Raw genomic sequence first — 13,825 nt, 5'->3', positions numbered from 1 at the left:
AGAGAGAGAGAGAGGAGAGAGAGAGAGAGAGAGAGAGAGGAGAGAGAGAGAGAGAAGAGAGAGAGAGAGAGGAGAGAGAGAGAGAGAGAGAGAGAGAGAGAGAGAGAGAGAGAGAGAGAGATGAGAGAGAGGAGAGAGAGAGAGAGAGAGAGAGAGCAGGGCTGACTTACTAGGAGTCACGTTGTCAGTGGACGCACTCTGTGGGCGTGGCCTGCTGCATTCAAACACCCTGCAGGCTCCTCCCCCCTCAGTCGCTGTAAACAATAAGCTGGTCTGAGGATCTCTCCTGCTGCCCCCAGTACCTCAAAGCACCCCGATACCTGAGCCGCCCAGTCTGATGACCCTCCGCCGGCCGTGGCTGCATCCTGCCTGCACACAGCCGCCTGATATGTCCCTGGATGCGGGGGCCGACCTTGTGCACTGTAACAGCCCCTCTCTGCGCTGCCAGGACCCCGCCAGTGGCCCCCAATAATAGAGGGAGCTGGGGGGACCTAGATGGGGGTGCTGACCTCAGTGCTTGCTGCCTTGGAGAGGTGAGACCCCAACATACAGGGGGGAGTGGGGGGACATGGGTCCCGCCCAAATAGTTTGAGATCTGAGAGGGTCTGCAACGGTCCCCAGCCTATCCCTAACTGTCAGATGGGGGTGGGATTATTATTATTATTATTACAGGATAATACTGAACCCAAACAAACTTCTTATGTGTATTATTTTTTTTATTTTTTTTGTAAGGATGATTGGGGAGCTACATTACTCATTTATATATACATTTCTAATATTATGTTCTATATTAGCAGATTACAAAACTAATTTCACACAATTTTTATGGGTTGGTAACTTTTTATGTTTTCCCCTAAGTAATCTGATCTACTGGCTGGGAAACTTTGGTCATATGTGTGTGTGTATTGTGTGTTCTATTACTGCTATGTTGTTGTTCCCGTAACTTCCCTTTTTTATGTAAGTTTCGGTACTTTTTCTTGTTTGTTTGTAATATGGTGTGCTGTTTATTTACGCTTTCCTCTCTGCACTGCTTGTTTTGTAATTCATTTGAGTCGTTATGTGATGCATTGGTCGTTCTTGAGACCCCTATGATTTATTTACAAATAAGTGTGAAGTCACTAAACCCCAAATTGTAGTGAATTCAGTACAAATTGGTTAAAAAAAAAAAAATGGCCAACCTGTTACTATTGCATAGATATATTTTCTAAATCCAATATTATTGCTTATATTTTGCCATTCAGTTTTTTTTATTCTCTATAATTATGTGTTATTGATTAAACCCATAATGCCCCACTGGTTTCTGTATAATTCCATGGTAAGAATAAACATAATCTTAGAGTTCTATGGTGCTTGTCAAAATGACTTGAACATTTTTTTTTTTTTTTTTTTAGCTAAAAAGCTGCCAGTCTGTAACCACTTTTCTTATATTATGTTTGAAGTAAAGTTGTATGTCATACTGTGACAAATGTCAATTTGTGGTATTAAATGTTATCTAGTATACTATTTTGAGGGCACATACATAGCCTATATCTTTAATTCTGAAAGTTTACCCTACCTAATTTTAAAGCAAGCTTCCCTGGCTTAAAGGAACACTTTAGGCTTCATAACAACTTAATCTTCTAAGGTGCCTGGAGTTCCCAAGCAACATCCCACTGTTATAGATTAAAATATTTTTTTTGATTGATTTTAATAGTGAATGAGGTCATTATTATTTATATAGCGCCATCAGATTCCTTAGCACTGTACAAAGAGATAATTGGGTTGCACTCAGTCAGACTTTCTCTGATTCTCTGCCTAATGCTTCAACATTAGCTTGGATTGTGATTGGCGGCAGCAGGAATATTCAACGGACTCTATCAGCTTATCACTCTCCATCATCATTCGTATGACTAATGAGAGAGTACATTCTGCATTAGACACTCCTCCAGGGGTGACTCTCAAAAGTCAATAGTTAAAAAATAAAACCTACCTAGGAGTTTTGCTCTCCTGATTAAGTCTCACCATTTACATGTATGTTTGTATGTGCCCTGCCTTACACACCTGGCATGACATGCAAATTTAAAGGAAGACTCTAAGCACCATAACTAGTGCAGCGTGCTGTTGTGGTTATGGAGAGAGTTGTGCCCTGGCATCCCCCAATGTAAGTATTTAATCATTTGATAACCGTTTTGACTTTTGCCTGGGGTCTGCTGGGCCTAGCTCTCTGCCTCTTGTGGGGTCCTGATTTTGAGAGCTAGGAGTCATGCCTTGCACCCTCTGGCTTATCTGAAGCTTGCTGCTTTCATTAAGGGAAGGGATCTCAAGTGAGAAGTGAAAGTACAGTTTTATGGGGGGAGGGGGTGTTTTATTTGAATTTTATTTAATGGTGTAATTTCCCTGATAAGTTTTCATTTAGACAATGACTTTTTGTCCATAGTGTACTCTCAAGAATACATTGTGTGACTGCAGAAAATAAATAGAATCCAACAAGGAAAGACTTGGCTATATTTCCGCTTTATAGTTGTAAATGGTTAAACGTTATTTTTTTTATTTTTTTTATATTGCTTATAAGCCTCAAGGTTCATAGTCACCAGGTTTATGCACAATTCCTGCCTTATTTAAATGTTTCCAATGTATATGTACTCAAGAAAACTAGTGTGACTCTTGAACAATACATTTATCCAATTATGGATGATCGTGACCGACTGAAGAGGTTTGTTTAATATCGCATCGTTACACATTGTAATTTGCACCTTGGTATCAACAGTGAAAAATTGGATTTGATCTTTCTAAAAGAGTGCTCATTAATAAGTCAGAATTTGTTTTACATTTTTTTTTTTTTTTTTTTAGATATCTGTGCCTACCATTGAAAATTGGACCAGTCAACCAGTACCATGAAATTCATTGGCCTCTTGGAAAGCCAACGTCTTGCATCACAGCTAGAGAATGGCCTCCAGTCAGAAACCACCAAATGGAAGGTTCCTTCCTTTCAAGGATCCACCATCAAGGTGCATGCAGCCTCCTCAGATTCCTGTATAGTTTTTATTTATTTGTCACTTTGTGAGTAAAGATGTGTTGTACAGTCTGTGAGCATTGAAGTTGCTGTTTAATGAATTAGTGAGTGAGCTGGATCTTGTAGGTATGAACTTTTTTATATTGTATGCACCATAACCATTACAGAGTGCCTTGGTGCCCTTCACCCCATGTAAGTAATCAAACCACGTGGTATCTGTTTAACCTGGTTCCTAATCCTTACCACTCTGCCCTGATTGTTCTCATCAGCCAATGAGCTTTGCTAACTGTTCAGAGGGTGGAGACACTGAAGGCCAGTGCTGCACTGCCCCACCTATAGAAGCCATCTGAGGAGTGGTCAGTGGAGCGATTCCTAGGCTGTTATCTAAACACTGCCTTTTTCTCTGTAAACAAAACCGTGTTTACATCAAACAGCCTGAAGGTATAATTATACTCGCCATAACAAATGCAATAAGCTGTAGTTCTTCTGGTAACTATAGTGTCCATTTAAGCTTGCTGAAGAGCTTTATGTGTAAATAGTGTCCTGTTTTGTCAAATGGAAAAGTGCAGATTTTAACTTTGCTACCCTCATCCCTTTCAGACAATTAGTCATGTTACTTCCTGGTTTGTTTAGCTCAGTGGAGCTTAAACTCAAGAGGCAGCAATTGTCCAGAGCACCTGCATTGCAAATACTTCTTATTAAGCTGCATTTCTGACAGCCAAAAAAAAAAAATCTGGGCCGGGGAAGAAGGGGAAGGGTTTGTAATGGCTTCAGACAAGAGATATATAGCTTCTACAAACTTTTTAGATATATCCCCAAGGACAAAATGCATAATTTAAACATATACATGTTTTCATTGGGGTATGCCTACTAACAGTTTTCTTTTTTTCTTTAACAAGTTTGGGCAGTGGAGTGTACCTTTTTATGTGCGCTATTTAATGAATGTAGCTCTTGTATAAAACGTAATCTGCGTGCACACTCTGAAAAACATGTATTTCATCCTGCAGGGCACAGATATCTCTCCATCGCTGTATGAGCAGGCTGTGCTGTGGATTGAAGAATTAAGGTCACTCTTCCACTTTTATCCGGAGACCTTTTTCTTGGCAGTCAACATTCTTAACCGCATTTTGGCATCTGTGAAGGTAATCTCTTCTTAATGGTTCTCATAGGGGGCTTGCTCATGTCTAGGTCCACTATATAGAGGCTCTTGGAGACTCACCTGATTATGCATTATTATGCACTGTCTGAGGAGTCCAGAGAACTCCCCAGTTAGCATTACGGGGCACAGGAGGTTGCACAACTCTTCCCTCACACTGTTACTCTTTGAAGAAAGACTATTCTTATTAGCGCTGTACAATAGGTGAACAAACGACCTGTATATGCAACAGGATTAGCTGGAATCTCAAGGACACAGAGTGTTGAGCGCCATGCTCAAACAAGCTTACTCAAACATGTATTCTTCATACTATAATGTTCTGGTAACTAATTGGATATGTGGGCAACAGTTTAAATTGCCTTATTTCTCTCTGTGCACTGGCTTCTCTGTGACTGACCCTCCTCCCCGAATGAGATCATAAATGCTAGTCTCAGCCAACCCCCATAGGTAAGTATTGATCAGCTAGTGCACATACATGGCAAATGAGTGCACTGCACCAGTCAGCATCTCCTCACAGACATGCATTTATTCAATGTGTCTCTGGGTAGCGTTCAGTGTCTCCTAGAGGTGCTTAATGTCGGCCCAGCAATCTTTGCAAGCCCAAAACCAGTAAGTTCCTCTACTAGATGTGTGAGTGACAGCCACTAGCGGTGTCCTTAAGCAGCAGGTTAAAAACACTGCGGCTGCAGTAACAGTCTCTATGGATCCGAACCATTGCAACCACTTGTACTGCAGCCATAGGATATATGGCAAAAAGTATATGGATGCTCTTACTAATTGAGTTCCTGTGTTTGTCTTGCCTATTTCTAACTGGTAGATAAAATGCAGCACAAAGCCATGAAATCTCCGTAGACCCATTTTAGCAATACAATTTGGATGTACTAAAGAGCTCATTAATTTTAAACATGGCACTGTTATAACATGCCACCTTTGCCACAAGTCAATTATGAAATTTCTGGTCCACTGTAAGTGGTATTATTGTGACATAGAAGGTACAAAGCGCAACAACTAAGTGGTAGACTCCAAGTAATCACATTATTGGGATGCTGAAGTGTTAAACAGGTTTAAATAGAAAAATAAAGGTTTTCCAGATGTCAGTTCCTCAGATAAGTCTTTATTACTGTATGCTAGCATAATGGAGGGCTAACACAAAGCGTTGCATCAGACGTAGCATTCTGAGGCAAAATGAAGGCTTCAACCTGTAACGAGTTAAAACCTGTAACAATGGTATAGCGGGGGAAAAAAACAGGATACTTATATGGAGGATTTCAATAGGCTACCTTTCTACAGATATATAAATGCAATACCCTTTACGTAAATTCAATAGGGCTATGAGTTCCCAGAGTCTCACCTCTCGAACATTTGATAAGCAACCATTACTGGAAATCATCAAAGAATATCACAATGCTGCCAATTTTTTCACTGGTAGATTCTAATTCATAAAGCTTGCTATTACTGAAACAGTGAAAAAACTAGTTTTGGTTACAGTGATAAATCATGCTTTACTATCCGGCAGTCTGATGGAATAATCTGGATGTGGCTGTTGCCATAGAAATGTATAGCCTCTACTGTAAAGTTTATTGGAAGTGGGGAAAATGGTCTAGGGCCCTAGGATTGTGGTTTTTGTTTTTCAGGTTTTGGTTTAGACCCCTTAGTTCCAGTGAAGGGTCATCTTTTATGCAACAAAGTATAAAGGCATTTTACACAATTGAGCTCTAACTTTGTGGCATCAGTTTTGGGATATCCCTTTCCTGTTTCAGTGTGAATGTTCACAAACAAGGTCCGTGTAGACATGTTTTGGTGTGGAAGAACTAGAGTGGCCTGAACATCAACCCCATTGAACACCTCTGGGATGATTTGAAACGCTGATCACAAGCCAGGTTTTTTGCGTCCAACTTCAGTGCTTGACCTCACAAATGCATAAATTCCCACAGACAAAATCCATAATCTTGTGATGAGGCTTTTCAGATGGGTGGCAGCTGTTAGATTTGCAATGGGGGTCCAAATCTATATTAATAGCCATGGTTTTGGAATGGGATGTCCATCACACTCATGTCAATGAGATGGTCTGTAACCTGCCTAAATTATATATTTGAGTATTCAAAGAGTGTTCATAAAGAGATGTTAATTATCTTGTATAATCTATATATTTGAACTTACCAATACCAAAGAGCTTGGTAATTTGCGTGCCTAATTTATTTAGTAACCTTGTGCTTTAATTTATTTTAATTTTATTTTTTATCAAATTGGAGAAAAATAAAAACTGGCTCCTAAATTTTTAAAGAAACACTGCCAGGAATAGGAATGTGTATTCCTGACACTAGTGTTAAAAAAAAAAAATAAAAAAAAAATTAGATTGCCTACCCTCCTTCTTACCAATCTAAAAAACAAAAAAAGGGCAAAAACACAACTTTATTCCAGCGACTCAAGAGTCTGTTATGGCTGGATCCACCCACCCACCCACATTCTGCATTCTTGACTCCACATAGATATTGACTATCTCAATTAATACAATGCTTTCTCATAGCAAAGCATTGGGAGGGATAATGCTCACGCATGGCAAAGCGGAGCACCAGTCAGTATCTCCTCATAGGAATGCATTGAATCGATGCATCACTATGAGGAACATTCAGCGTTTCCATGTAGAGTGTGGAGAACTGACCTAGAAAGCACTTCTAGTGGCTGTCTGAGTGACTGATACTAGAGGTGTTACTAGGCAGCAATGTGAATACTGCCTTTTATTTGAAAATGCAGTATTTACATTAATGAGCCTTTAGAGACATGCTATACACACCAGAACAACTACATTAAGCTGTAGTTGATATGGTGACTATATAGTGTCCCTTTAAGAAAACATCCGCTCTGCATTGGCAAATTTCTTCAAAATTTAGCATTTTGATTTCAGTTCAGTCTTAAGTGAAACTGCTGATACAGGTCACAGCCTCAGACTTCTTAAATTATGTTTGGCATGTGAAAAAATATATACATAATTCTAAATGTTTATTCATGTTTGTTTTGTTTTTTTTGTTTTGTTTTTTTACAGGCCCAGGCAAAGTACCTTCGATGTATCTCTGTGACGTGTTTGTACCTTGCAGCCAAAGCCAATGAGGAACGTGAGGTAGGATCTATTGAATAACTAGTTCAATCACTCTGATTCCAACAAAACTCATGCTTTGACAATATGCTGACTCATTCCAGCACTTTCAGTCTGACTACCTTGTCCACACAGATATATAGAGGCAAGGGTTACCATGGTACCTATAGAAAAATGCAATTAAAGCTCAAGACGTGCAGCTGTCCCCCACACACTGTGGCTCTTCCAGTGTACAGACCAAGTGAAATACAGAAAAAAAGGAGGGAAACGCATATAGAATAAATGTTGTTCTTCAAGAACAGGATGCATTGAGATAGGGCTCTGCTCGAAACGTCTGTATTCTTGCTTTTCTTTTCAAATAAATTTAAGGTGCACTTTGTGCACTACTATAGTTGCACTATCTTGTTAACCCCTTAACGCCGTTACGGCGTTCTATGCCGTCGCGGCTTTAAAGGGCTTTAACCCCTTAAGGACACATGACATGTGTGACATGTCATGATTCCCTTTTATTCCAGAAGTTTGGTCCTTAAGGGGTTAAAGCCGTTGCGGCGGCATAGAACGCCATAACGGCTTAAGCCCCCAGAAGATCGCAGCTACTTAGCTCCGCCGCGATCCTCTTCTGGGGGGCTGCCTGACAGCCCAGGCAGCCCCCTCCGGCAAATGAGGCCCCCGGGGCCATGTGATCGCTCTCAAAGAGCGATCACATGGCCCCCTATAGCTGGCTATGGATCTGCCAGCAGGGGGACTGTCTAAAATATTAGACAGTCCCCCTGCTGGTAGGAAGAGTAAAAAAAATGTATTAAACATGTTAAAAAATAAATTAAAAGTATGTATATGTGTATATATATATATAAAGTGTATTTTAATATTAGTGTATATATATTAATATTAAAATACACTTAGAATGACGTTACATATATATAATATGTATATATATTATATATATAATAGATATATACACCTATATTATATATAAATACGTCTAATTACAATAATAAATAAAATAATAAAATAAATAAATAAAATATTGAAACAAAATTTAAAATTAATTATATATGCATATGTAATTTCATTCTAACTGTATTTTGCTATTAATATATATATATATATTGGTAACATAATACACTTAGAATGACATTCTATATATATCTATCTATATATAAAATGCAAATAACCGCAAATATATATATAGAGATAAATACATATGATTACATAAAAGATTACATTAGTATGCACGTAGAATTTAAATGCCTATAAATGCATATATATTAAAATTCTACGTATATATTTAAGTCATTTTTTAACGTAATTATGTCATTTGATTAATTAAAATTTGATTGACATGCCTGACAACACAGGGAGAAAGTGCAGCGAATTTAATTCGCAAGCACTATATTTGACCCTGTAACTCTCCAAGACACCATAAAACCTGTACATAGGGGGTACTGTTTTACTCGGGAGACTTCGCTGAACTCAAATATTAGTGTTTAAAACTGGTAAATTTTATTAAAAAAATGATATTTTAAGTAAAAGTGAAGTTTTTTGCATTTTTTTCCAAACAAACGGCACTTTTATGGACTATATTATTGTTGTAATATGTTTTACTGTTTTAAAACACTAATATTTGTGTTTAGTGAAGTCTCCCGAGAATAACAGTACCCCCCATGTACAGGTTTTATGGTGTTTTGGAAAGTTAGAGAGTCACATATAAGGCTTGCATTTCATTTTTTTGACATTGAAATTTGCCAGATTAGTTATGTTGCCTTTGAGATCGTATGGTAGCCCAGGAATAAGAATTACCCCCATGATGGCATACCATTTGCAAAAGTAGACAACCCAAGGTATTGCAAATGGGGTATGCCCAGTCATTTTTAGTAGCCACTTAGTCACAAACACTGGCCAAATATTCGTTTTTTGCTTTTTTCACACAAAAACAAATATGAACGCTAACTTTGGCCAGTGTTTGTGACTAAGTGGCTACTAAAAAAAGACTAAACATACCCCACGTTCAATACCTTGGGTTGTCTACTTTTTCAAATGGTATGTCATTATGGGGGTAATTCTCATTCCTGGGCTACCACACTGTCTCAAAGGTAACATTACTAATCTGGCAAATTTCAATTTGAAAATGGAACGTTCTATATTTGACCCTGTAACTTTCCAAAACAACACAAAACCTGTTAATAGGGGGTACTATTGTACTCGTGAGACATCGCTGATTACAAATATGTGCTTTTTGTTGCAGTAAAACCTAACAGTATTATGACATGTACAGCTAAAATGTGAGGCGGAACTACAAATTTAAAAAAAAAAATTTAATTTCTCAGTTTTTTAAATTTTATTCATAATAAATTATGTTTCATATATAAATATTTCATATAAAATGAAAGCCCTGTTTCTCCTGAACAAAATGATATATAATATGAAAGAGGGGAACTACGGGTGAACAGACATATAGCGCAAATTCCAGTTTTTGTTTACGTTTTGTTTTGATCAGAACGTGTACTATTGACTCCGTCCTGAAGTGGTTTGTTTTGTTTATATTTGTGTATTTCACCAGTGTGTTAACACCGCAAAGGACTAGCTGATTTCACTGGTGTATAGAATAGAGCTCTCCAGAATGCAAAGCTCTTCTGCCTTTTTGTTAAGTGGGTCAGGGGACTCCGCATCTCTTTAGGACCACTACACTTCTGCACTCACCAATTGTGTAGCGTAATACTGTGTGCGTCCATTGTTTATTAAAACACTTACGATCAATGGCTTTGAAACTTGAGAATGTAACTTCACTAAACAAGTTAGAACTTCTTGAAAATTGCCATTTCCTTCTAGAGTTTAAAAAAGAACTTTAAAACAACAGCATACAATATGAAAACTATGCTACAGGAAGTCTTAACCACAGAGCAAACAAGTGCTAACCTACATTTTTAACATTAGATGCATTGTGTTTGAGTTCTTATAAACTGTTGTATAGCATGAAGGACAGTTTGTGGCCGGTTAAAGTAGGCTGACCATGCAAAGTATACTATTGTAGGTGTAAGAGCTGAAATATCACGTAGTGACCAGGTCAAAGGTGGTTTAGCTGTTCTATATGTAATCCTTCTATCAGATTAGACAGGGTTGGTTCTAGGGCATGGCTGTCCAACCTGCGCCCCCCCAGATGTTGCTGAACTACAACTCCCATGATTTTTTTCAATGAAACAGATAGCCAGGGAATCATGGGAGTTTTAGTTCAGCAACATCTGGGGGGACGCAGGTTGGACAGCCCTGTTCTAGGGGATATTTTTTTTTCGATGCAACTTGCTGCACACACAAACCATGTCAAGACCATCATGGAATTAAAGACAACCAAAACGTCAAAATCCAAATGGGCATTTTGGGTTTATAATAGAGGAAGGTCATATTTAGGTGATGGAGGCGTTGCTAGGGTTAACCTGGCTTTTGAGCCCAAGGCAGGGTCACACATAAGGGCAGGTAGACTGGCTACATAGATATATACACCGGCACCCACACTTACTAAACCAGACACAAATTTATAGGCACAGGCATATATAGATAGGGATACACACACACACAAAAAAAAAATCACTACCTTGCTCTGTGCAGGGGTATAGTGAGCTGCATGCCTCTCCCTCTATAGCTTGTACAGAGTGAGGGAGAGAAGACAAAAAAGGTTACCGTGCTCTACCACCCCTCAAATCACTGGTCTGCCATGGTGCTCCCTTAAGCCCCCTCTTATTTTTGATGAGCCCAGTCTGGGACAGAAGCAGCACAATTATAAATATAGGGTAGCATGGTTACAATGTCCACACCTCTCATTACTGTTCTGCTCAGAATTGGTTCACCAACAAGACTGGGAGGGGGGGCAGCATGGGAGAAACCGAATCTGTTCTTAGAATACAGTTGCAAATATTCTGCTTTTTCATCCCAGGATTCTTACTTATTAATCTACTTCTGCTCACTTTTTTTAATTGCCCTTTATTGTCCACGCTCCTGTAGTAATACAAGCTCACATTTCTTTGAACTCCAAGTATTTATCCTTGTACTGTAACCATTTCTTCTTCTGGCTGTGAGACTCCTTGTGCATGTTGACACTCCTATTGTGCCTGTCTTTTGTTCATAACATTGCAAAACTTTAATTGGTAACATTCTAGTTAATCCAAAGCATGAATCTGTCGAGGTTTTTTTTTTTATTTATATTTTTTCACATTAAAAGACCACACTAGTGCCAGGACCCCCTCCCGCCCGGCTCTGGAAAGGGGTAAAAACTTACCTTTTTCCAGCGGTGGGCGGAGAGCTCTCCTCCTCCGATCCTCCTCTTCTCCTCCCCGTCGGCTGAATGCGCACGCGCGGCAAGAGCTGCGCGCGCATTCAGCCGGTCGCATAGGAAAGCATTCATAATGCTTTCCTATGGACGCTTTCGTGCTCTCACTGTGATTTTCACAGTGAGAATCACGCAAGCGCCTCTAGCGGCTGTCAGTGAGACAGCCACTAGAGGAAATAGGGGAAGGCTTAACCCATTCACAAACATACTGCTATGTTTATGAAAAAATGGGTTAACCCTAGAAGGACCTGGCACCCAGACCACTTCATTAAGCTGAAGTGGTCTGGGTGCTTAGAGTGGTCCTTTAAAGGGATAGTCACCAAAACAGCTTTAGCTTAACCCCTTAAGGACCAAACTTCTGGAATAAAAGGGAATCATGACATGTCACACATGTCATGTGTCCTTAAGGGGTTAATTAAGCTGTTTTAGTGTATAGCTCATGCCTCTGCAGTCTCACTGCTTACTTCTCTTCCATTTAGGAGTTAAATCACTTTTGAGTCTGTTTTATGCAGCCCTAGCCACACCTCCCTTGGCAGTGACTCACACATCCTTCATGAAAAGAAAATGGTTCAATTTTTCAATCAGATGCCAACTTACTTAAAGGGATATTATAGTCACCAGAACCACAGCTTAATGTTGTTGTTTTGGTGAGTATAGTCCACAACTGCAGGCTTTTTGCTGTAAACCCTGTTTTTTCAGAGAAAAGGCAGTGTTTACAATACAGCCCAGCTAGGGACACCTCCACTGGCCACTCCTTAGATGGCTGCTAGAGGTGCTTCCTGGGGCAGTGCTGCAAAGTGTGCAGCACTGACATTCAGGATCTCCATCCTCTGCATGGAGACACTAAACTTTCCTCTTAGAGATGCTTTTATTCAATGCATTGATATGAGGAGATGTTGATTGTCCAAGATGGCGTTTGGCAAGACTGCAGGGGTTTGATTTTAGTAAACTAAAGCTGTTTTGGTGCCTTTAATGTCCATTAAAGCCATATTGTGAATATATATTTTTTTTTCTTCCAATGTCATCTGCTCTTCAAAGGTTCTCTGTATTAGTTAATGCTGTCTAGCTGGCATTATAGCTGAAATGGCATACTGGTAACTTCATCATCTTCATTTACCTAGTTCTGCCATGCTCACCAGGGCTAAATTCTCATTCACTAGTGGCAAATGAAAGCTTTGAGCCATTTTGTATAACTTTCTATTTCTAGAATTGCGCTTCCCCAACCCATATACCAGAATACATAATACACAAAGACATGTTGGAAGTTTTGGCTCCGCCTTTATTTAATTTCATTTGTTACAGGTAATACCATTGGTGAAGGATCTTGTAGAACAGAGTGAGTGCATGTGTTCATCTGCTGAGATCTTGAGGATGGAAAGACTTATACTGGATAAACTGCAGTGGGATCTGTACATGGCTACACCAGTGGACTTCCTTAACATTGTAAGAATATGCAACTCATAGGAGCAGTTTATTAAATACAACAGGAACACATATGCACATGTCTGCTAATGCCAAATAAGGTCTATGTTGTTGAAACTATTTACCAGTCACCAAATTAGTCTGATGGTAAAAGAAAAGTGACTTTATTTTTCTTTGCTACCAATTATTTTTTTCATTTTCTTTCTCTTTTTTAATAAAAAAAAAATCTAGATTCTTTTTTTTTTTTTTTTTTTTCTTCTTCTTCTTTAAATTTCTACACGATGATATCTTTGTAACATTGCAAAAATATTTCTCTAATACTGTACATAGAAATCTGTCTGGTGGGTGTGTTTTTATATATATTTTATTTCCACCAGGCACCATGAAAGCTTCCAGTTCATTCACACTGGCCGCTCTTTAAACATTCTGTTCATCTGGCACTTAAAATATGATCTGTCTCTTATATAAAAGGCCAATAGCTCTCTGTGATCTTTTTATGTTGGTGGAAGGAGCTGGGCTCATTTAAGCAGAGAAAGGGCTATTTGCATCTTAAGGCAAAACTGCATGGCACAGGGAATTAAACGTCTGTACCAATCCATGCGCTGACTGAACATTTTTAACCCTGTTTAATACCCAAGAGGCTGATTGTTTTTTTTTTTTTTTTTTTGGCCTTAGCAAGGCTTTCGCTTTGTTCATTCTAGCACATCTAGCATAATTTACGATATAAACCTCTGGTGTGATTTTACTCATTCGGAAAATGAACCAAAGGTTAGACCACTAGAAATGGTCAATTTTTTGATTTTAAGATTTGCTGGTATTGTCCCTGTATTCTAAAACAAA

The 13,825-nt window shown here is 38.9% G+C and overlaps 1 protein-coding gene across 2 annotated transcripts; it reads left to right on the top strand.

Moving 5' to 3' along the window:
• Window positions 1-256: 256 nt before the first annotated feature.
• Window positions 257-13,159, top strand: CCNI2 (cyclin I family member 2). Of its 2 annotated transcripts, none has more exons than XM_063447411.1 (5): window positions 257-533; window positions 2,830-2,987; window positions 4,000-4,134; window positions 7,192-7,266; window positions 12,866-13,159. In XM_063447411.1, exons 2-5 carry the CDS (start codon window positions 2,874-2,876, stop codon window positions 13,025-13,027), a joined length of 486 nt encoding a protein of 161 aa, XP_063303481.1. In that variant the 5' UTR covers window positions 257-533; window positions 2,830-2,873; the 3' UTR covers window positions 13,028-13,159. The 2 variants fall into 2 exon arrangements, with proteins under 2 accessions (XP_063303481.1, XP_063303482.1); XM_063447412.1 differs by lacking the exon at window positions 12,866-13,159 and adding an exon at window positions 7,378-7,611.
• The last annotated feature ends 666 nt before the right edge of the window (window positions 13,160-13,825 follow it).

Source organism: Pelobates fuscus, chromosome 3 (genome assembly GCF_036172605.1).
Source record: "Pelobates fuscus isolate aPelFus1 chromosome 3, aPelFus1.pri, whole genome shotgun sequence".
In the NCBI taxonomy this organism is placed as follows: Eukaryota; Metazoa; Chordata; class Amphibia; order Anura; family Pelobatidae; genus Pelobates; species Pelobates fuscus.
The sequence above is the reverse complement of the archived record's forward strand: the minus strand, read 5'-3'. Positions and strand labels throughout refer to the sequence as shown.